Source organism: Elaeis guineensis, chromosome 3 (genome assembly GCF_000442705.2).
Source record: "Elaeis guineensis isolate ETL-2024a chromosome 3, EG11, whole genome shotgun sequence".
NCBI classification, from domain to species: Eukaryota; Viridiplantae; Streptophyta; class Magnoliopsida; order Arecales; family Arecaceae; genus Elaeis; species Elaeis guineensis.
In genome coordinates this window covers 1,988,151-2,013,266 of record NC_025995.2, presented here as the reverse complement: position 1 = coordinate 2,013,266, position 25,116 = coordinate 1,988,151, and the positions used below count along the sequence as shown (strand labels likewise).

The 25,116-nt window shown below is 39.0% G+C and overlaps 2 protein-coding genes across 2 annotated transcripts in view; one reads left to right on the top strand and one right to left on the bottom strand.

Annotated features, from left to right (window-relative positions):
• Positions 1 to 207: 207 nt before the first annotated feature.
• LOC105042397 (uncharacterized) lies at positions 208 to 2,616 on the bottom strand. Its single transcript, XM_010919582.3, has 4 exons — positions 2,324 to 2,616; positions 1,280 to 1,383; positions 545 to 663; positions 208 to 372 (listed from the first exon to the last, which is right to left on the bottom strand). The coding sequence occupies exons 1-4, from the start codon at positions 2,583 to 2,585 to the stop codon at positions 285 to 287; spliced, it is 573 nt and encodes a 190-aa protein (XP_010917884.1). The 5' UTR covers positions 2,586 to 2,616; the 3' UTR covers positions 208 to 284.
• Positions 2,617 to 8,771: 6,155 nt separating this feature from the next.
• The window catches only part of LOC105042398 (DEAD-box ATP-dependent RNA helicase 36), a 37,777-nt gene continuing 21,432 nt past the window's right edge, over positions 8,772 to 25,116 (top strand). Inside the window, exons 1-2 of the mRNA XM_073253516.1 lie at positions 8,772 to 9,523; positions 24,237 to 24,559. Of these exons, the coding sequence (XP_073109617.1) occupies positions 8,921 to 9,523; positions 24,237 to 24,559 (926 nt within the window). The 5' untranslated portion in view covers positions 8,772 to 8,920. The remainder of the gene's footprint in view (positions 9,524 to 24,236; positions 24,560 to 25,116) is intronic.

Genomic DNA, 25,116 nt, shown 5'->3' with positions numbered 1-25,116 from the left:
CCCGAGTGTCTCGTAGACAATCTTCAGGTTGAATGCAAGGCTGTTATGTAAACACTTTGAACTCCAAGGACTTGTCTAAGTAATTGAATTGCCTCAGCAGATATAAAAAGCGACATATTGTAACTATATATATATATATATATATATATATATATATATATATATATATATATATATATATATATATATATATATATATGTATATATGGGATTTATTCAAAGAACTTTAGTACAAAATGCTTATGTCTTACAACTTGCTGTTAAACAAAAAAAATATGCGTTAACTACGGATGGACCTTGGGTGGCTTCACAATGAGGATGGGGCACTTTGCATGATGAGCACAATAGTCGCTGACGCTGCCCAATATTGCCCTGTGATCCAAGAGGAGTAATAAAATCATCACAGTGATAGGTGCTCCTGCTCTTTAGTTAAAAGCATAAAAATAAATCATTCAAAAAATATAGAGAAAAAAAGAAGAAGAAGAAGGATTCTGAATGATCAAGTTGATTTGATTCATGTGTGGAGGCACACCCATATTCTCACCTCTTCACCTTACCAAGACCACGGCTGCCCATTATGAGAAGATCAATGCTCATCTCTTCAGTAGCTTGGCATATTACATCCTTTGGATCACCATCTATGATAATTGTTTCAGCCTTGACCTTCATGAGGAGATCGTGGAGACAAGAAATATTCTTGGTTACAAATTCAAAGATCAAGTGGTGAGACACTAATATGTAATTTGTGGTGGCACATCATTCTATAACTTATTGGTTGCATTTTTTTTATGTTGATGGGAGATAAGATGTCTATGCTGTTGAGCATAGCTGCTATTGTGGTTCAAGAGGAAGGGCATTATTAGTTTTATATTGCTTATAAGTCAATCGAAATTCTGACTTATATAGGAAAGGATCATCTTTTTCATATGAGACATATTTTGGATTAGAATTCATAGAAATAAAACTGTGAGGCCATGGGTAGAGCGAACAATATATCACGTATTGAGCTATGAATTTTTGGCCGCAACATGTGCAAATAGATATAACTCTCTCATATTTGCATCTGTTTTTTATTAGATTTTTCTATGCATCTGATAAATCATTGTTTTTATAAAATAATTGGTGGCACTTGTACCACCACTTCAAAGATCAAAAACTACGCAGAAGAGATACCACCTTTCACTGCAAAATTCTTCAAAATAATTTTTTTTTTATTCATTGTACCTTCAAATTGTGTATTTGTTTTACCTTCATTTAGATGGGGGTAGAGATAGCTTACCAGCCTCTCTATGCAAATCTGTGATGCCCGTTCAAGGACCCAGATTGAGTTTTCTTTCTGGGCATTTCTCATCGACTCCATCGCTGTTAATGTCGCATAAACCGCTGCACCATGATAATAGTAGTAGTAAAAGGATTAAGCCAATGTTACTAAAAGCAAAATAATAAATCTGTAATGTTCTAATGGATTGTGGTCATGGTGAGCTCAAAACATATCTGAAAGAGGGCTGACTCAAACACTGCTCCACCAAATGATGGATTGGATCGACCCTAGACCTCGAACTCAAATTAAGTAGGTCTTGGTCTATATAGGCCAAAGGCATAACCTGAATTACTTGTTGACCTAAATCCAATTAGTTGTGCATCTCACTTAATTACGCATTTTATTTTATCAACTTGAGCTAATACTACCATATAAACATCCAAATGCATACAATCTTACCGTTTCAATGGAAACTCTCTTGTTCTAATTCCACCTATTTTTAATTATAACTTTTATTATTTTCAGCTTATATTTTATCAACAATTTTAATTTTTTTTTAATTTTTAAACTCATATCTTTTAAAATATATGAGTTTTGGACACCCACAGCGCTTTCTTGTCTCTTATTAGATCCAATCAAATTATCCCTCCTTTCATAACATCAACCATTGGTTCATGTAATATATATCTACTTCGAAGCCTATGCAGATAAACGAAACATAAAGATTAGAGTGTTTTAAAATCTATGCAAAATATATCCAATTGTTGACTGAAAATGACAATCATTCTTTCAGACGAGAGATCCAACCCAAACCCCTCTCAAAAATGCTTTTTTTCTTCTTTAACAAAACGGTGACAAATTAAATCACCAGCAATTCATCAGTAAAATGGAAAAGTCGGAAAAAAAGACTGTACGGCATGTTTTTTTTTTTTTTAAGAAAAGAAAAAATCGCATCCATCCCACCATAATTAAATTTTTTATTTAAACAAATTAAAATATAGTTGAAAGATTTTGTTTCAGGGCCTTTTGGGTATGTGATTCAACCTCTAATTGCATCAGTACCTGGTCCCATGGGATGCACGAAGTGGTACAGCGGCTGTTGGGCATGGAGGAGGATCAGACGGCCGAGAGCTTGGGTCTTATCCGGTACTTCGCCGCCGGTGGCCGTGAAGAGGTGGTCCAGAGCCCAACACAAAGCGTGCATGCTTCCTTCGCTCTCGTCCACCCCCGCCATCACCTTCATCTTCTTACCCTCATCGCCACCCTTCCCCTCCTCCGCCGTCTGCTCACCGCTCGCCGCCGACTCCACCCTATACTCCTCCATCTCCGTGCCGCTCTCACTCACACACACACAGTTTGTCTCTCTCATCTTATAGCCTCTAAAAGACGAGTTTGCCCCCACATTGTCTTCTTTGTTCTTCGACGTGACGAAATTAATGCCCCCTATCCCAAAGAATGGTTGATCTTCTCTTGCTTAACCGTTGGATCGCACGTTGCACAACTTGCAAAGCATGATCTTAATCTCATGACCTATGCTGTGGATGGAAAGAAAATATTAGAGCATTTTGAAAGATTTACAAAACACAATCCAACTACTATCGAAAGAAGACCAGTCGTTCTTTCACGTGGAAGATGCAATCCGGACTCATTTTCTATCTACAAGGCATTAGTTGGGCCGAATCTAAGCAAGTTTGATCCAACTTGGATCCCACTCAAATCTAAATCCAACCCGGATCCAACTCAAACTAGCATGGACTCCAAGCTCTAAATTTCCATTTGGAGTATAAGGCATGAGTTGGATGAATCTCTAGATAAGATCTGGATAAATCCAAAGCTTATCGAGCTACAGATTGAATTGTGCAACAGGCATTTACATGACCCGGAATTTTTGGGATTAAGTTTTAATTCAGGGTCCATGCCTCAACCACAAATCTTGATTATAAGCTATATTTATCTGCTAATTTCATAAGGCCCTACTTATATTGTACGTGTTATTTCTTATATATTAGCGACATGTCAATGCCTTCATGATTAAATCAAGAAGTCTATTTAGATACTAGCCCGTATTAATATTAGAGTTGGTGCAGCATATGGAAATACAAGCTTTTTCAAAAAAAAAATCTCAGACCGCATGAAATTAATATATTCCAAAATAATAGCTTAGATGATATCTCTGTGCATTTTAAAGGTATTCAATCCTAATTCCTACTCTTTCAAAAAATCAAGATTTTACTGATCAATGCTTAAGATAAAAATATTTTTGGACTACTTTTTTTAATATCTTTTATTATATTTATTTACTTATTTACTAGGTAAAGCGAACAAGAAGAGCCAAAGCATAGGATAAATAAGAAATGGAAATTAAATAGCAAAGCATTATTGTTCCCTAAGGTAAATGTCACCCCAAGAATTAATCTCTAAATAAAAAGCAGACTAAACCATAAAGCATTACTGAAAAAATATAGAAAAAACTCGAGTGATATAGAGATGCTGGCCAATTCACGATGAATTCCTTTCTCCTAAGATATGGTAGGTCTTAAAATGATCGATCAAAGAGCAAATATAGAGAACATCGGCGAATAATTAAGCATCATTTTCCATTTTCTTTGAAGATAGATCATAATTATACTTATTCTTCTTGATCTTCTCACTAAATTATAGGTTGAGACATTAGCTTCTGCAATTCTCATAGCACATATAAGGGTGCTGGGTTTCAAGTATGTAAAATATCTCTTAGCAGATAGGCTGGTTTGAATCCCATCTTCATTATAATAATGAAATTCAATTTTAGCTTTTAAATCTTGGGGTGCATGCTTAAGAAAATGTGTATGTTCTTAATGTTAAAGAGAAATTATTATATGGATCAGATTAATGGATCGATATAATAGTCACTCACCATATTATTTTTTTTGTATTTAAATTATTTATGACCAAAAGTAGAGAGGAAAATTCATCCCCTTATCCGCTATTTCCGTGCCCCGTCTATTTGATCTGATCGATCTAATAATTTTTTGATCGAATAGGGGCTTTTTCGTCAATATGGACAGTCTGAGCCGAGAACTGCACCGTCAGGGCCTGTGGTTACGTGGCCTTCATGCATCAAAAGTTAAAGCGGTCCGGTTTGGAAACTAGCGATCGTCAAGTTAGGGTGCGCTTGGTTACTTATTAAAAAAATATATATATTTTATTTTTTAATTTTTAAAAAATAAAAATAAAAGAATAATATTTAATAATATCATAAAAAATTAAAAATTAAAATCAAAAAAATTAAAATAATTATTTTATATATAAAATAAAAATTTTTTACTTTTAAAAATTTACTTTTCTATTTTATTTACTTCCACACATCTAAAATGTCAAACTAAAAAATACAGAATCCGAATCCTTCTTCTTCGTCGAGCTCGTTACCTCTTCATCCTGTCTCTCTTCCTTTTTAAATCTTTCTTCCTTATCGAGCTAACAAACATATTTTTTATTTTTTTATTTTTATTCAATAATAAAAATTAAAAAAAATTTAAAAATTTAAAAATTTAAAATTAAAAAATATAACCAAATGCATCTTTAATAATTGCTCTCCCGTATGCACGCATGTGTATTATATACATACATGCATATGTACATTATATATATATATATATATATATATATATATATAACGGAATAGGAAGAAGAGATAGTGAAACCGTAATAAACCTCAAAGAATGATCCATCGTGTTATACAACCATATATGATATATGATCTTAACAGCTATTATATAGTTTATTATAATAGCTAGAGTCATATATAAAACAATTTGTACAGATCTTCCGTAATTTCAAATTCACAGTATTCCAAAATAAGATATTTTATAAAAATGATCAGTATATTTTTATCGTTTTGGAAAATCATTTCAAGTTTTTTTCAAGTTCACGTGAATGGGTCAATGTTTAGTTTTTTTTTTTTCAGAGTAGCATGTCTCTCATTATATTATCCCATTTGTCGAAAATTTTTCACTTTCGGCAAAGGATGGCAGGATTTGTGCACTAAGCATACATATGATTGCTAATCCTTTATCTCTCTTGCATGCATATCAATACTCTTATTTACCCGCATGTTATTTCTGTTATCTTAATGAGCTCATCAATTTTTTCTTATATATTCCATCCATATCATATAGCCTTTGGCATATTATGTTTTGTTGGCGTATGGCTAAAATTTGTTCAACAGTCATAACACTTTACATAAGATTGTGTACAATGGTGGTAATCTCTCCCCTTCGTATCGTACGAATTCTATGAATAGGGGGTCTTGGATTATTTCCAAAATATTTCATTTTTGTACAAGATAAGCTATAATCTGCAGAGTTCTTATAAGAGAGCCTTTGGATAAGTGGTAAGTACAAAAGTGATCTCAAAAATTATACGGGTACTTGGGTGATAATCTACATCTCCAAGTACACACTTCCTATAACTTATTTTTCTAGGCCATCAATAGTATCAAAGCCAGATTATATTTTTGTTTTGAATCTAACCACCAAAACAAAAATTATATTCATGCTCCAGAACATTAAGCGGCCTATTTCAAGTGTAGTTCGTGAAACAAAAGCAAAGAACCAAGAGAGGCAGCATCAAATATTATTATATAGAGAGAAATTACAAGAAGCATCTCAAGGCATTGTATCTAAAGAAAATCTAATACCAAGTCAGCGTTGATGGCTTCAAAATCTTTTGAAATTTATAATTTTGAGAAATTAAATGGTACAAATTATAATATATAGCATCGAAGAATATCATATATGCTAATCCAAAATAAACTAAATTTTGTTGTAAATTTTGAGTAGCCAGCAGCTGCAAATACTAGAAAATCAGAGAAAGATTTGTCTAACCGAGTCAAACAGTGGGATGAAAGCAAGATTTATCTTTAAATTGTTCTGATCAAATATTGATTATGACCATGGATACTTTACCATCTGTATTGGCTCTTGAGCAAGAACGAAAGAATCATAAAAAACGGTCTAATTTGATGGTGGCACAAGATAGTCCTCAACCTTTCCACAAAAAACAAAAATTTATTGGAAAGGGAAAGAACAAGGGCAACAGAAAGAAAAAGATGAAAGGAAAGAAGTGCTATGCATGTGATCAAGTTGGACATTTTAAAAACAATTATCCAAACAAAGTTACAAAGATCGAAAAAGGCATCAAGGAATTGATTCTAACTATATGTGAAGCAATGATGATGGACACTGGTTCTAAAAATTGGTGGCTTGACTTTGGAGCTATAAGACATATTGCAAAGGACGAAGACGGCTTTCTTACTTTTCATGAAATAGCACCAGGAACACACCGAATTTTTATAGTAAACAACACTTACAGTGATATGTACTTGGTATAGGCAGCTATAAGATTTTTGGAGGACGCTAATATTGTATTGAGTAATATTTTGTATGCTTCTAGCGTTAGACGTAATCTAAATTCTGCATCTGAATTAGATGTTAAAGGTTTTGAAACTAGATTTAAGACTGGTGGTGTGACAGTTGGGAAAAACGGACGTGTATTTGTCAAGAATGATAAGAAAGATAATATGTATTGTATTGATGTTTCTAGTGTTAATAATAATAATATCATTTCTGATTATACGTTTGCTTTTTCTTCCAAATATATTGATTCTTATGTTCGGCATCCTAGAATAAGTCACATCAATAAAGATAAAATGCACGAAATACATAAAAATGATTTGATTCCTAATATGAAAAATATTGATTTTGAAATATGCACTACATGCATTCAAGAAAAAATGACCAGAAAACCTTTAACTAAGCATTGGCATTCATCTAAATTATTAAAAATTATGTATACAGTTGTACGTGGACTCGAGTTAAAATTCATAGATGAATGAAATATTTTATTATATTTATAGATAATTAGATATATATACACACACATTTATATATATGTGTGTGTGTATATATATATATATATGTATGTGTATGTGTGTGTATGTATGTATGTATGTATGTATATAGATATATATATGTATGTATGTACATACATACATAGATACACACACATACATACATATGTATAGACACACACACACATCGCACGCACACATACATAGATATATATATATACACACACACACACATACATACGTACATACATACATACATATATACATACATACGCATAGATATATACACATACTATTAATCATACATTATTATATTTTATTATTAATTATTTTAATTTTAGTACATAATTTTAATAATTTTAATTAATTAATTAGAATTATCTTTTATTTTTTTATTTACTATTTTAATTATTTATTTGTATGATATTAATTAACTATTTAAATTAAATAATAAATTAATTACTATTTATATAATTAGTATATAGTTAATTCATTAATAATTAATTTATAAAATTATTTATTAAATTATATTTAAATTAAATATTTATATAAATTTTTATATAATTATGGATTATAATAATTATAAGTTTATATATTATTTACTTATTTAGTATAAATAAATATTATAAATTGATAATAATAATATTTTTATTTAAGGATAGCCTGTTAAAAATAATATATAAATATCATTCAATTTTTTTATTTTTTTCTCTATTAAATATAAAAAAAATATTTATATCGATCTTTTTTATGTTTCACCAATATATGAAAGTTGGATGGATCTTTCATCCATCCTCTCCTTCATCTATCTTTTTTTTAATAAAGATCCATCCTCTCCTTCATCTATCTTTTTTTTAATCCATCTTTTTTACTAAACAGAAGATGAGAGAGATAATATACCCAATACTCTCATAGGACTTACTAGCATACTAATTTTTTTAATTTTTTTTAATATCTTATCATCATATATTTTTGTTCATGAAAATTCTAAAAAAAAAAAATCTCTAGCCATCGTTTAAATTTTTCTATTCTGCCCCTCCACGCTTCCAATCGGTTGAGACTCTTGAGAACATATATAAACTTCAAACATAGAAAAAATTAATAAAAATAAAAAAATTAAAAATAATATTTTTTCAAAACAAATTGATCAAATTTTTTATTGAGTTTTAGTTAGCCTAGTGTTTGAGATTGAGTTGACCTCCCAGCAATTTAACGTTGCTAAAAAAATAACTTTTCTGAGAAATTTAAAATATATATATTTTTTTGTTCCACTCCATTATTGCACTTGGAAACGGAGCGTCGTCGCATGCCTACCAGTCGAACGGGATAAAACTTCTATTCGGCCCGATCATAAACAAAATTATGGTCGGACCGTCATCATCTGTCACGTGTCCCGACCCATAAAAAAAAAAAAAAAATCCGTTTCTTCTTCTCCGCGCCCAACCCCCCGCCGGCTCCGCCCCGACGCCTGCACGCCGGCCCCCGACGTCCGCACCGCCCCGCCGCGGCCCCCCGCCCCGACGCCTGCACCCCGGTCCCCCGACGTCCGCGCCGCCCCCGCCGCGGCCCCTCGCCTCGACGCCTGCAACCCGGCCCCCGACCGCCTGCACCCCGGCCCCCGCCGTCCGCGCCGCCCCCACCGCGGCCCCGACCCTCCGCTCCCCCGGCTCCGGCGCCACCAACCCCTCGCCCTCCCCCCTCCTCTTCTCTCCTTTTTACCCTCTCTTTGCTTCTGCTCTGTGATCCGTGGGTTTGGGGGACTTCCACCGATGGAGAACTCGGAGCTGCAGCCTTCCTCGGAGAAACCCTTCCGCCTCTTCTCCACCAAACCTAAACCCCCTCCCAAGACGCTTCCCACTCCCGCCCAACTCTCCAACCCCGCCTCCATCGACACCGACCGCGGCGATTCCGATGCCGGCGCCGGCCCCGTCTCCTTTTCCGACCTGGGTCTCTCCCAGTGGGCCGTCGAGACCTGCCGCGAGCTGGGCATGCGGCGGCCCACCTCCGTCCAGCGCCGCTGTATCCCCCGTATCCTCGCCGGCGACGACGTCCTCGGCATCGCCCAGACTGGCAGCGGAAAGACTGCCGCCTTCGCCCTCCCCATCCTCCACCGCCTCGCCAAGAACCCCTATGGCATCTTCGCCATCGTCCTCACTCCCACCCGCGAGCTCGCCTGCCAGCTCGCCGAGCAGTTCCGGGCCCTCGGCTCTTCCCTCAACGTGCGCTGCACCCTTATTGTTGGGGGGATGGACATGATTGGCCAGGCACGGGCCCTGGTGCAGCGACCGCACATCATCGTCGCAACTCCGGGAAGGATTAAAGTCCTCCTCGAGGAGGATCCTAATATCCCTGCCGCGTTCTCCAAGACCAAGGTGAATTTTAGATTTTGTTTTCTCGGGAAGTTTGAAACTAACCTGATTCTGATTGGAGTTTTTTTTTTTTTTTCTTTTTCAACCACTTTGAAATTTTAAGTTTTAAAAATTTCTTGAACATCCTTTAAAGAGGCTGAAACTGCTGCTGTCATGCACCAATTAAAACTAAATAGGGAATCCTGGGGAATTTTATTCGTTGTTAATTTTAGTTATACATCTTAATGACCTGTTGTTTATGGAAAATAGCTAAGGTGATCGTTAGGATTCTGACTAAGAGTTCAAATCTGTAACATGAATATGCCATCATGTGCTTCCATCTTGAGTTCTGCATGATGCTTCTAAAGATTCTTCTTTATGTACACATAGATTTTGTCGTAATTATACCATGTTATAATTATACTCTCTGTGTTCCATCTTTTCATGAGACCAAGTGTATAAACAACCTTTGCCTCCTTATTCTTTCCTGTCTGAAAAGTAATGTGTCTTGATGCTAGAGATTTTAATATTTTATCTTTGGAAAACCTTATATACGGACAACTAGTTTCAATGAATTGTATATAATTCTCAGGTACGGTTGCACATATATGCAAATCCTCAAAATAAGGACACATTTATGAAATTGTTTTCTCAACTCTCGATGCAAACACTTCCTTAATCAAGTTATGATTGAACTGGTGAAACCAATATATCAGGAGACCTTTAACTATTGACTAATTATCAAGTCTTTGGGTATCTAAATGATAATTTAAATTTAGAAGGATTTTGTTTGAGGGTTTTCATTAACTGCAGGATCGGTCACTTAGCATCCTTTCCCTTTTCCTTGCTATCCTAACTAATTGTTCTATTCTCATCATGAGGTTGTGCAAGCAACCAAAAGCAAATATGTGGGTTGGAAGTGGAACAACCACAGCACTTCTAATTTTTTGACCCTAAGTGCAAGACTTGCAAATTTATTCGCTCAGAATCATTTCCCTCTTCCTACTATCCTGACTTATTGTTCCATCCTCATCACAATGCTGTGCAAGCAACCAAATTCAAATACACTGGTCAAAAGTGGAACAACCACCAAGGTACTATTTTTGACCTTAAGTGAAAGATTCACTAGTTAATGATATATGAAATCCAATTTGTACACTTCCGCTTCCATTTTTGTCCACTTTGAATCATGACAAGGAAAAACTATGGTGCCTGCGCTCTTGCTCTTATTCTACTTCAAGGTTCGATGTTTGAATATGAGCTGGGTGAGCTTTGGAATATAGACATGATTTTCCCTCTATTTCTTCATTCAGTGTCATATTTTTCCCTTACAACCATCACCCCAGGTTTTTCTCCAAATTAAACATGCTGGAATGATTTGTTTAGGGAGTCGCTGATGGACATGACAAAGTAAATGTTAAAATGCTTCACCCCAATGTGGATCAATTTGCCATTGAATTAAAAAAGAAATTTAACAGAATCTCATAGGTCTTTTATCTCAGTCATTAAGAGAACCAGATTTACTATGTTATGTTGTTTTCCTATTGCCTTGGTGGGTTTAGATAATATTTGAGATGAGGTATCCAACTGCATAAAACAATGATAAAAATTTCCTAAAGGAAAAAAAATTAGATTCCATGCTTATGTCTATAAATCCTTGACAATTACTCTTCGAAGAAAAGAAGACCACTTTTCACAAATTATTTTTCATTGAAATTCAGCTGCACTTATTCAAATTTCCTACACTAGCTAAAACATGGTTTGAGGTTCCATCTGAACTCCAAAAATGACACTGCAATATACTCATTTCACTCAAAATTAATTTGAAGTTCAGACAGATTTCAAATTTTTGGCCCAAACTTGTTTATGGGGCCTAAACTGATAACTTTTAGGCAGATGTCTTATCAAGTTTGTGCTTATAATTAAATATTAAAGAGCATTGTGCTATATTTAACATGTCTTTTGCAAGTTTTAAGTAGATTACAATTATATAGATGTTGATTAGCAAGGTAACTGAAGGAAAATATATTTTTTGGAAGTATGCTATCAATTTTTTTTTTGTGCAAATCTGGAAGTGTCTGTAGACAACTAAAATATAAAAAAAGAGGATGGTTTTATAAAAGAAAAAAAATGTTATTTTGACGCGAATGTATAAATTTGGTGCATTAGATTCTTACCAAATAACATACCAAAATTTTTTAACTTCTACTACTCTTTAAGTATTCTTTTAATTTTTAAATTTTTGGTATCTTTTATTTTTAACTACTATTGCAATTTTTAGTTGGTGCCTGACTTTTGAGATCATACATAATACACATAGGGTTCATAAATTGTGATTCACTTTAAAATAATATCCAAAATATTTGTTTTGTTCTCTTGATTCTTACATTATTTTTCAGTTCAAATTTCAAAAGTTTGAACTAAACCTATGAATTCCACCCAAGTTTACTGAAGTTGAAACTCATTTGACTTGGCTGACAGCATAAGCGGGACCAAGTTTTTGAACCTGGTTTGAAGTAGCATGATATCAGCATATTGATATTTTGGGGGAATTATAAATATAAAACATTATTAAGAATGTAATGTGTTGTTCAAATATAATAGATTGAGGAACTGTGTTAACTGGACAATACTGATACAAATTGTACTTTCATGGCTAGATTAAAGAGGTGATAGGTACTACAAACTTAAAGTAAATGATAAAGCTTTTTTCTAAAAAATTTAGCTAAGTCCAAGTATCATACAGCTAGATCTTGATGAACAAAAATATTATATTTCTAAAGCTCAAAACTTCGTTGAGCAGTGCTTAGCATCCCTATCCTACCAAAGCTCAAAACTTTGTTGAATCTATTTGACCTATACTGCACAAGTAAAATATATAGTCAGCTTTGGTAGGAAGTTTGCTCTTTTTTTTTTTTTTTGATAAGAATGGAGCATTCAATTCCTAATATGAATACATCCAAGAGAATTGGAAAACAAAATATCCTTAAGGAGAGCAAGAATGTCATGTAAAGCAGTCCAAAGGTGCGATCCGGAGTGCTCCGCAACAAATACAGCTACCCAATCAGCTGCAGTATTAGCCTCACGAAAGATGTGTTTGATATTGTAGTCTACACAATCCAATAGCATAAAGGCTATATCATGCAATAAGGGGTGATGAGCGTCTCCACGCGAGCACCGATGAAGCCAAGACACCACCATAGCCGATTCACCTTCTATAAACATAGAATCAGCATGAAGAATCTGCCACCCATAGGTAATCCCAGCCCACGCAGCTTGGAGCTTTGCAGAGGGAACGGACGGATCAAAGAGGTGACTACCTCCGACCGCTACAAATCTGGAAGCAAAATCACGGATGACGAAGCTAGATCCACCACTCTTGCCTCTGACACTGTCGTCGAAGTTGACCTTAAGAAACATCAGAGGAGGGGGCTCCTAGATGACAAACACACCGTGGGCTGCTACTTAAGTAGGTTGGGAGTCTCAGGTCTTTGAGGGTCTTGAGGCCACATCAATCATCTCAATAGCCAGCACCAAGGCTCTCTCCAAAATAATTCTCGTCGAGCATCTCCTAGCCTCAAACACTAGAATATTCCTAGCAAACCAGATATGCTAGGCTATATGGGCCGCTTGAATATTAACTAGCCTCAATACACCAACAGTAGCGCATCGCCTCAACTGTTCCATGAACTCTTGGATTGACATGGCCTCTCGAAGAAGAAATCCACTAAGCTCGGCCATTTGCCACACCTGCACTACCTTCTGGCAATGAAAAGGGGTGCTCATTGGTTTCTTCCTCCCTGCTGCAGATCGGGCAAGTAGTGTGAAGGTCCATACCTCGAGCACTCAGGAAAGACTTGGTCGGAAGCCATCGCCATGCCATCTTTCAAAAAAAGAGGCTAACCCATGGATGCACACCAATCCTCCAGATCCACCCACTGTCGAGCTATCTTGAAGGTTCCTTTCGAAACATGTGGTGAAGATCCTTGGTTTGCACCTTTGGTACACAGGAGGACCTCCAAATTCTGACATCTGAGGTGGTGTGCCTCGAAATCACTAACGACTGCACACGCTTAACCAAATTTCCTCTAAACAGCTCGATCATGATCTCAAAGTCATGTCCCTCACCATCCCGAATAAGTAGATCACATATTCTTATAGATTCCCCAATGTCCATATTGATGAATGTCGGTCAGCGACACAGTGGTAACTCAGCAATCCATGGATCCGACAGGATGCTAACAGACTATCCATTGCCCACAATCCACCTAGTCAGTAAACGTACTATAGAGGCCCTCTCACAGATTTTCTTCCATAATAGAGAGCTCCTTCGGTTCGGCTCGATCTCTGCTCCATCCTCCCATGATCCATACTTGGCCCTCATCACTGAGCTCCATCAGCTGTCTGGATCCAGCAGAAAGCGGGCTACATGTCGAGCAAGGAAGTCCTCCCTCCTAGTGGCTAGGGACTGGATCCCCAAACCACCATCCGCCAGCGGCTGGCACACATCATCCCAATATAGCAAATGCACACTGATGCCCCCAGGCCTTGAGCTCCATAGAAATCTTCGAAAATACTGCTCAATCTGCTTCACCAAGAGCTTTGGAAGGCAAGTGTTAGACAATAGATTTATGAGAATAGTACTCAAGATTGACTGCACCAGGGTGATCCTACTCATCATGGATAAGAATCTAGCCTGCCATCCCTCTAGCCGCACCTGGATCGATTGAAGCACCCCACCATACTTAGTCCTTCTGAGTCGACGACCTGGAATAGGGACTTCCAAGTAATGCAAGACCTCACTATGGTCCGCCACTCCAAGAATACCCTGAATCATATGCCGAAGTTGAATTGGTGTCTTCGGACTAAAATGGATTACTGATTTGTGGAGGTTCACCTGTTGGCTGTAAGAGAGGTAGTACTCCTCCAAGACTCTTCGAAAGCTAATAGCATTTCGAACTGATGCTCGATCCAACAACAAACAATCATCTGCAAAGAGCAAGTACGAGATCGGTCGAGCCCCAGGAGCTGGTAGATAAGGATCTAGATCCAGACCCTGGGACACAGCACGAAGGGCTCGCGAAAGAGTATTAGCACAAAGAATGAAAAGATATGGGGATAAAGGACAATCTTGCCGCTGCCCGATTGATGAGCAGGAATATTTAGTTGGCGTCTCGTTGATCAGGATAGCAAAAGTAGGACTGCAAATACATGCCATAATCCAATTGATCCAGTGAGGATGGAAACCAAACTCTTCCGATGGTTGCTGCAGAAATCGCCAACTTATCCAATCATAGATGCGTTCCGTATCCAGCTTGATTGTCATGAGACTGCGGCGAGTAGATGCCTGTTGGAGATCATGCATAAATTCTTAGGTAATGAGAATATTATTGGAGATACTTCAGTCTCTAACAAAAGTCCTCTGCTCAGGGCAAATCAACCGGAGAAGAATAAGCTTCATCCCACCAACCATTAGTTTGGCACATAACTTATATAAGGTGGTACACAGGCTAATGGGTCAGAAATGGCTCGGCTCAGATGCATCCTCCCTCTTCGATAAAAGGACGATGAATGTCCGCTTCCAGTCAACCGATATATGATCAGTAGTAAAGAACTTCTGCATAGTAGCTACTATGTTCGTTTGGATGATAGGCCAATAGCGGTGAAAGAAGAGGCGGGGAACCATCAGGCCGAGGGGCTTTGTCCTCTGCCATCATCCACATTGTCCCCCGCACCTTTTCAGTTGTCACTACACCAGTTAGCACCCTATTTTCTTGTTCCAACACAAACTCACTAGGGGGTAAGCTGAGAGGCGCCATCTCCTTTAGAATGCATCGTCCATCTTGATCGAAAGAAGTGCAACAGCTCCTGTCTGACCTCATCCTCCTCAATCTTCCAATGACCATCACCTTCTTTATTGTGGGGATCTAATTCCTGTGTCTTCGAATGGCGGTTGCCTAATGGAAAAATCTCGTATTCCGATTTCCTTCTTTGAGCCACTAAACTCTGGGCTTTTGCCACCAAAGCATTTCTTGCTGTTGCAAAAGTGAATGATATTCTGCCAGTCTACCTCGAAGATCAGCCAACTCATGATCTGCAAGTCCATTCTGATCCTCACGATCCTGGAGCTCCGAGATAGCTGCCTCCACACCCTCTAGTCTCTGAAAGATATCACTTACGTCGACTCTGTTCCACCATAATAATCGCCTCCATGTCAACTCCAGCCTCCTTGACACTCAATATCTGGCATCCCCTCTCACGAACAGTCTCCAAACCTTCCGCACAATGTCCCATGATCGGGGGTAAGAAAGCCAGAACTTTTCAAAGCGAAATAGGCTCCAAAATGAGGAAGGGGAGGAATCAGAAATAAGCAAAATCAGACAATGATTAGAGGCAATACGCGATAAATGATGAACCAGAAAGTTAGGATAATTCTGGATCCAGGAGGCCGATGCTAAGAACCTATCCAGTCGTTCTCAGACTCTAGCTCTCTGCTGTTCGTTGTTGCACCAAGTGAAGGCAAATTCGACAAAATCCAAATCTACTAAATTGGTAGATTGGATAAAATATCTAAATTCTCGAGATCCAATATCATTCACAAACGGCTGACCACCCCACTTCTCATGTGATCCCACAATGCAGTTAAAATCCCCAGCTACCATTATAGGGATGCCTTGATCAATCATGCATGATATCTTTTGCCAGACAACCCTCCTCTCTCTATAATCAATGCTAGCATACACACCAGACAAAAGCCAAATAGATCTATTTATTTCAGAAATAACAATTGCTTCCTACTGATTATATCCGTGAAAAACATCTATTATAGCAACATTCGTCTCCACACAACAATAATACCCCCTGACAGACCTTAAGACTATATAGCATAGAACCCCCAGTTCGTCGAAAAATGACAAGCACGGTTTAAACTTGAACCATAGAGTTTGGTTTCGATGAGAACACACAGATTAGGACCATGAAGTTGCATGAACCTTCTAAAAGCAGACTAGAAAGAGGGCTTTCTTGCCCCCCAAACATTCCACAGAAGCACCTTCATTGCAAACAAATCAACGTCTCTGTGAGGGTGAACCACAGCCTCCCACAATCCCCTTCTTATCCCCTCCAATCGCAGTTTCTATGCCGGAACTAAACTCGATTATTATTGGTGCAGCAGAGAGGGTCAGCTTCAAGCGGCCCACAGTCTCCTCACAGCCCACCGTCTTCCCAGTCCCACCCGCACAGAAGCCACTATTCGTAATAGTCTCCATCGACGTCACAAGCTCCTTGGTTGAAGACTCCCCTATAGGTGGGGTCGGTTTTTCACACCGACTACCATCGGTGGGCTCCTCCCCATCGTCCGTGGCACTCCGTGTGGAAGATGGAGGTTCGAGTAAACATAAGGCCTTACTAATCATTGGAGGACGGGCTGTCAAGATCATGCCGGTTGACGGGGAAGACGAGGCGGCGGTATGGCTCACATCTTCTCGAGCAGCTATCGGTGAAGAGGTCATTACTGGCAAAATAGCTGGCAGCAGCAGTGCAACTATCGGCGTAAGACGCGGGAGTGGTCCATTGCTTGGGCTTACAGAGTTCGGCTCGGCAGAAGAGCCCAATGACGAGGACCCAGTAGGCTTTTGGATCGTTTGGACTCGAGCCAGCCTCATTAGGCTTCTAGCACGCTTAAGAGAAGGTCCACTAACCTTAGCCATATGGGTATCATGCAGATCTGGGTTGGCGACAAAACCCAATTCCATAGCGTTCTGAACCAGACCCGCATCAAGGAGGTAGTGGAAGCCCAACTCAACCGGGTTGACATCGTCTTGTCCTGATTCAGCATTCTTCTTCGGTGAATGGTGGCAGGTGACTTTCGTGGGCTTTTGCCACCTGTCAGAGTCTGATGGAGAGCTTGGCGAGGTCCCCTGCACTTGCAGCGAAGCCAAACGAGGGGGGACGAAATAGGCACTAAAGACTCCGAGTTAGGGACATCTCCTTTTTATGGCTTGGAAGAAGCCCTAAAAGGGCGTGGTAGGTGGATTTGAGAAGTCACTATCGAAGGGCCGCTCCATCACCACCGTCGGACCGCTACCCTCCAATCCATCCTTAGTGGTCAACGGAGAAGAGAAGAAGTTTCTCGGTTGAAGATGACGTCCTCCGCTGGCCACCGTCTCCTGGAGAAACCCACAGTCATCGTCAGGATGTCCCAATCGGCCGCAGTGGTGGCAAACCACTGGCACATTCTGGTAGACGGAAGGTTGCCAAACAAACCATCACTCCCATGGATCGATATTTCAGGTCTCAAGGGCTCTAGTGAATCAATCGCCACCCAGATTCGATTGAATCTGATTTTCTTGTGCCGATCGGTGAACTCATCTGCATCCATCGGTTGGTCGGCCTTTGCTGCTATGTCCAGTAGAGTTTCTGGCCTCCAACACTCCATTGGAAGCTCCGGAAGCCGGAGCCACAAAACAATCCGACGGACCTTCTTAGTGTCAGGGACAAAATCATGAACCCACGGCTCCATTGCAAGAAGTTGGCTGGCGACGAACCAGGGCCCACTGGCAATGATGGCATTGTTGTCTTCTGCAGATCGAAATCTGATGAGGTGATGGTCTTCAGCAAGGGTGAAAGGCTCTGGATCAGCGTTCTCAGAACCGTCCAGAATCGAACGGTTCGGAGTGTGCCGAATCGGACCGACAGAAAATCGGGATGGTTCCGATGTGGAAAATAGCGCATGTCGATGTTGGAAAAGAAAGAGAGAGAAATAGAGGGGAGAGAGGAGGAAAGGGAGAGAGAGGACATCGTCGGACGTTGGCGGTGCTCTGCTGCGGCGGTCGGAGGGCCGCTTCCGCTCGGTTTACTTGATAGGGCTGTTAAACAAGAGAAAAAGAGAGAGAGGGGGGAGACCACCGGAGATGGGAGGACAAACCAACGGAGAAGCCACCGTAGGACTCTGGGTGGCCGCCGTGGCCATCAGGCGGTGGAAGCGGTTTGGACGGCATTGCGGTCGCGGAACAGGGACTGTTGCCCCTGTTCATGTGTCGGGTTTTTTTAAAAACAGAGATGAATAGTGAAGCCGACAATTTTGCCGGCTTCACTGTTTAAGATGTTTTTAAAAAAAAATTAAAATCGATGAAGTCGGCAATCGGATTGCTGGCTTCATTTTTTTTAATTTTTGTAAAAAAAAGCAAAAACAACGAAGCCGGCTTCATTTTTTTTAATCGGATTGCCGACTTCATTTTTTCTAATGTTTGTAAAAAAAGCAAAAACAGCGAAGCCAGCAAATAGTTTGCCGGCTTCACTTAAATTCCATTTTTTTTAAAAAATCCCATGTCCACGGCGCCACGCACGTGGAATGCGCCGTTCGGCAGCCACGGTGGCTCCTTCCCCTCCCTCCTTTTCTTTCTTCCTCCCTCTCTCACTCTATTTTTCTCTCTTTCTCTCTTTTCCTCCTCCCAGTTCCCTTCCTTTCTTTGTTTCGGTTCGCGTCAGTTTAATCCGGTATGGAACTATATCGGATCATGCCATCGACCAGCTGGAATGGCCATCGGTACCGGTTTTGAAAACCTTGCTCCGGATCATATTGAAGCTTACCTCGATCACGAAACTCCTTGGCAATCCAATCTGTTGGCACTCACCAGCCGACACTCTGCACCAAGACAGAAACGTTTTCCCATTGCTTCTTGGAATCCTCCATTATCTCCTTTGGGAACTCTAAAATATCCGTAAAGTAGCATTGAAGTTCTTCCACTTCCTCAGGCGTGATCTTGTGGTCCATCCAATGGGGTTGCCGCGGCGGTCCTTAAGTTGTTGACGACCTCCCCTCCACCTTGGTTTCTAGCATCGATCGGCTGCTTCCACTCGAGTTCTTGCCTTTCTCGGCCATTCCAACAGAGTTCAAGAGCACCCTAGAAGTTGTTCGACGAAAGACCAAAGATAAGTGCACGACTTTTGATGCGAAATTTGTTTTGTCCTAAGATAGATGAAGGATATGGAATGAGTGAATCAAATCAACCATAAATTTATTGAGTTGAACCAAAAAAAAAATTCAAAGATTGCAATCAGCCTAGGAGGGTGGTGGAGCATGATGCAATTTAATTCAGCATTTTTCTCTAGTATGTCTAGAATTTAAAGTCTAGTTTGGAAGAGAGCATGGTGAGATCACGAGGAATATTTGTTGATATTGATGGGCCTTGATGGTATAAGGAAGACTATGGATATCCCACCTTAGCTAGAGTTGATCTTCTTAAACAGTGGTAGAACAAACTTGATAGGATCTCTTAGAAAGTTGTTAATTATGGTATAACTCAAGCTTTGCATTGTTCAACATATACACCTTCCAGTTGTAAGTTTGCTTGTTCATTTGTGGATTATATAACAATGAACTTGTCAGAAATCTATGATTCCTTTGTGATTTTTTATTTGATCATTAGACAGTGTTGGAAGCATAATTTGCTGAACTGTGCCGAATCGGCCGATTCGAGGCATACTAAACCGGTTGGTTCAAGGCATACTAAATCGGACTAGTCGGTCACCGATACGGCTCATCCTATATATTTGAGATGGTTCGTTGAACAAGGGGCCTCAGTCTCTCCCATCTGCTCACACTTATCTTGCCCTTGCGGACCGACGATCATCCTAGATACATCGACCATCAATGCTCCCTTTCTCTCTTCCCTCCCTCTCCCCTCTGTCGACACCTTGGTTCCCTGGCCTAACCCTGCTGCCCAGTAAGTTACCGAGCCAACCCTCCCCACCTCCCAGATCCTTTCTTTCACCTCTCTCACTCTCTCTCTTCCTCTTACTCTTTCTTCCCTCTCCCTCTCTCATCGACTTTCCTTTGCCTTCATCAGTGGCAATGGTGCTGTGGTGGATCTGCCTCATCTTTCCTCTCGTTCTCTCTCTCTCCCCTCATCTCCGTCTCCCTCTCTTTTCTCTCCCCCCTCTCCCTCTCCCTCCCTTTTGTCTCTGTCTACCTCCCTTTACTTCTTCCTCTCCTCCTCCTCCCTGTTTCAATACCTTTAGGCATGGCGCAATATGGACCAGTACATAGCTGATCGATATGAGTCATGGTACCAGTTTGATATACCTTGGTTGGAAGCATTTGAGGTGTCAACTTCTAAACGTATATGTTGATGTATTATTTGTCAAAAAACCTGACTCATTAATACAACCTTCTCATATTAAGTAGTGTAGTATAATGCTACTAGCATAACAAGGATCTCATTATGATCACAAAAGATAGTGGAAGCTTTTTGTCAAACCAAATAGAGGAGAAACCCTTCTTCAAGTATTCAATAAGACAATAAATATCATAGTGATGATGCATGTTTTTTCATAAAAAATCTCTCTTAAAAATAAAATTTTCATGAAGCAAACAACATGAATTTATTTTTCTTTTGCAATGAATTCCCCACAAAGCCTTTCTGTGAGTTAAAAAGAGTAAATTGCTTTAGGGCATGCTTGCCATGCTTGTTTCAAAATTTTTGAAACAAAGGATATATATATATATATATATATATATATATATTTGTCATGATGTGCTGCTTCATTATTCACATGAATAGGTAGGTAGCATAGGAATGTTATATTTGGTGAACTTAATTTGGACATATATGTTCTAACATTTTTATAGCATAACTAACTTCAAGCTACCCTACATTTTTCAAGCTATAAGCTAACTACGCCAAAGCATAGGAGTTAGGACTGTTGGTACCCTACTGTATTGTTACAGTATGAACCCGGTCCCAAACTGGTACCTTCATTGATAGCAGTACTTTATCCCTTGGTTGAGAACTCTCTTGGGCTTGCTGAAATGTTAAATAGAAACTTCCAAAATTTTAGATAAATATGGTAATGAAGAGTAACTTAGGTCAACTGAAACTGTGATGCAGAAGCAATTTTTCGGTGCATATCAGAGTCATGGGCATCTGATCGATGCATATTGGAGCTCTAGTTTCAAAGTAACACCTCTTTTTAACTGATCTAAGGGCCAACAATCCATAATATTAGGAAGGGTGCTAGTGAGTTTTAGAGGGTCTGTAGTGTTTGTTACTGTAGTATTATCGTGTCAGGTACTATTGATGGTAATATATGTAGTAATAAAGGCAGAGAACTTCCCTGGTGATGTACTGGTGATTCTTACCAAGGATTTTTCTTTCTTGCCAAGGAGTTCTCTTTCTATCACGGGCTTCTTTTTTTATGTTTCAATTGATGGTTAGGATTTATTTAATTCAAGGGTCAAGATCTAATGTTGCTATGGTTCAGGATCTAATGTTGCTACGGTTTTAAATCTATATAAAGGTTGTAATTTATTTGTTTGATTGTGGGCTTTTGTAATGTTTTAAAACATAGATGGGTCAATCCTTCATCCCACAGCTGATATGGTTTGGATTGAATGAAGTTAGATGAAACAAAACAGCTAGCTCTTACCATGGCAGTTTAGTTGCTTAAACTGCTTGGTTCAAACTATCATTAGGCTGCCACTTCAGTGGTTAAAGCAGGAAGAAAAAGAATAAAATTGGACCAAGGTATGTACCCCCACAAAAAAAAAGGAATAGGGTAAGTTATCTATTTATTCTTCCCTCCACTTTCTGTCATCACCTGTTCCCTCTTCTTGCTCTTTGACACCATTATTGGGTAAGAAGAGAAGGAAGCTGTTGTCTGACATTGCTGGCCAAGAAGCGAGAAGAGAAAGTCACATGGATTAGTGGTTGTCCCTGATGTCTGTAAGACACGGAAAATGCTGTTTGATTGCTTGTTTTATCCCTCCTTACCCTCTACTGCTGATGCTGGGACTGGAAGGAACCTGCAAGCAAAAGGGAAATTTCTTCTTCTTTCTTCTCTTTGTTTATATATGGGCTTTAATCTTCATTGAATCAGTTGTTGGTGCTACCCATAGGAATTGAAGATCTGGGGAGGAGGGTTAGCCATAGTGGATCAGATGAGGATAGGCCAGACATAAGAGAGAGTGGGAGATGGTACGTTGGAAGATGGGAGGACAGGCAAGGGATTCTCGACATGAGAAATCAGATGTCATCACAATTTTTCTTAAATTCTCTGTTGCATGGTTGGCCTGTGGTCAACCCATTGATCATGACACACCCACCAAAGTTCACTGGGTTTTTGAGTTGATTCTGATTTAAATAAGAGAATGTACAGTCTGGCAGTCTTCACTCCCCTTCTTTTACTCTGTGCATGCATGTGCTTGTGCATGTGTGTTACTTCTTCTTCTCCATTCTTTAATCAGTCTACATTTTTCTTATTGATCTGTCTTCTCAACTATTTATTTTCTATGGTTAATAACTGATCTTAAATTTGATTATATTTCGATATCCTCAACTTGTTATGTTCTTTTCTTTAATCAGTTTACTTTCTTCTTATTGTCTGTCTTCTTGACTATTTATTTTCTATGGTTAATAACTGATCTTAGATTTGATTACATTTCAATATCCTCAACTTGTTATGTTCTTTGTTGTTTTATCAAGGCCTCCCCCCTGCCCCCTGGTTGAGAATAATAAAACCAAATGAATTCTGCACGGAGGTAACATATGCAGACGCAATAAGGGTTTTATATTCCAAATCCCTTAGAAACAAATTATTTGCCTTTTCTCCATCCATAAAACCCTCAAACCTATTCTCTGCACTAGTTATTGACCCTAGAAACTGTACAAGGACTTGTTATCTCCCTCTTTCTCGATAGTGTCCAAGACTCCAATCAGTTCCAAACTGTCTAGAATTCTGGTATTGGATAGCAAGCCGCTACCCTTTTCCCCTCTCTCTGTCTCTCTCCTTCTTCTTCTTCTTCTTCTTCTTCTCTCTCTTTCTCTCTCTGAGGGGGATGCTTTACTTCTAGGCCCATTCTCACTCATAGGCAGCTCTCTCTCTCTCTCTCTCTCTCTCTCTCTCTCTCTCTCTCTCTCTCTGTGTCTGAGGGGAATGCTTTACTTCTTGGCCCATTCTCGCTCGTAGGCAGCCTTAAACTCTAAACTCTTGCATCAGACTATCAATTGGTGAATAGTGCAGCTGATCTCTTGCCAGTTATGATAGACAAGAGCTTGAAATGCTGTCAAATCTCATTCCTCCGGTACTGCAGTTATCTTGGAGGTAGCTAAATGACTGCTTCTAGCTTTTGTTCCCTTTTCTTTGTTTTGGTCTTTTCGGGTGGGTTCAGGTGCTGTATGGTTGGAAGTCAAATGGATCTTATGTTTGCAGATTTTATGATCCTTTTTCAGATGCCAAACCCCAAATCGCATTGAACAAACATTGGCACCTAATTTACAGTACAATCTTTTAATGAAATTAAATTACATATTTTGAAAAGCACTTGAATTATTAATAGAATTTCTGATAGTACACCAAAAATCAAATTAGTGCTAAAGTTATTTGCAGGACAATGGTTAATTAGAATGTTTCTTATTTTCTCCAATACTTAATTAATCTGATGATACCATGTACTTGCCAATGGACTTCTATCTTCTCCCTCTTTGCTTTAAAAGTGTTGGTGAAAATGAAATTAGGATTGGCTAGAATTTATTGCTTTTGCACATGCAGCAACAAATGTTTGATCTTCTATTGTCTTCAGTTAGTACTTTCTTTCTTCATCAGTTGTACCTTTCACTGTAACTTGATAGGCTATGTCCCTACAAATTTATTAGAAAGTGCTTAGTATGTCACTTTGGATACTTAGTATGTCACTTTGGATTGCTATTTAACTATTAGTTTTTTTGGTTTCTCTCAGTTTCTAGTTCTGGATGAGGCTGATAGGGTTTTGGATGTTGGTTTTGAGGAGGAACTGAGAGTGATATTTCAATGTTTGCCTAAGAATAGGCAAACTCTTCTGTTTTCTGCAACGATGACAAATGAGCTGCAGGCATTGCTTGAGATTTCTGCAAACAGATCATATTTTTTTGAGGCATATGAAGGGTTCAAAACAGTAGATTCTTTAAAACAACAATATATATTCACCCCTAAGAAATTGAAGGATCTTTATCTTTATCACGTCTTGTCTAAGATGGAGGAGGAGGGTATCCGTTCAGCCATTGTATTTGTTTCCACTTGCAGGTATGCTTTCTGTTAAAATCTTATGTACATATTTAAGATCACATTCAACATTTTGCTTGAAGTCATGGTTTGCCATGCTAGTATAAGTTCTTCGATGGTATCTTTTGCATTGTATATGTGAAGCTCACCTTTAATAGTTGTTGTGATTGCAAATAGCTAGCAAATTTACTTTTGCATATACAGTTCATTTATACTGCTTGAAGGCATTTTGGTTACACCAAGTTGATGTCTTAGTGACACTAAACAACTCTCTAGTGATCGTATTTTTTATGACCGGATTATCTACGATGACTAAACAAAAACCTATAAACCAGGTTCGCTGTGCAAGTACCAGGGTCTATATTGGTTGGCTGGTGGCATAGTTCGGTAATGCCCTCGTGCCGTTTGGGCATATACCGACAACAAAGAGTAGGGAGAGGGAAAATGAGAGAGAGGAAAAGGGAGAGAGAGGAAAAGGGAAGAAGGGAGGGAGAGAGAAGGTGAAGGCCGGCGGAGGCTAGCGGAGTGTGGCCCATCATGGTAAAGAGGGTGGGGGAGAGGAAGAACTGAGGGATAGG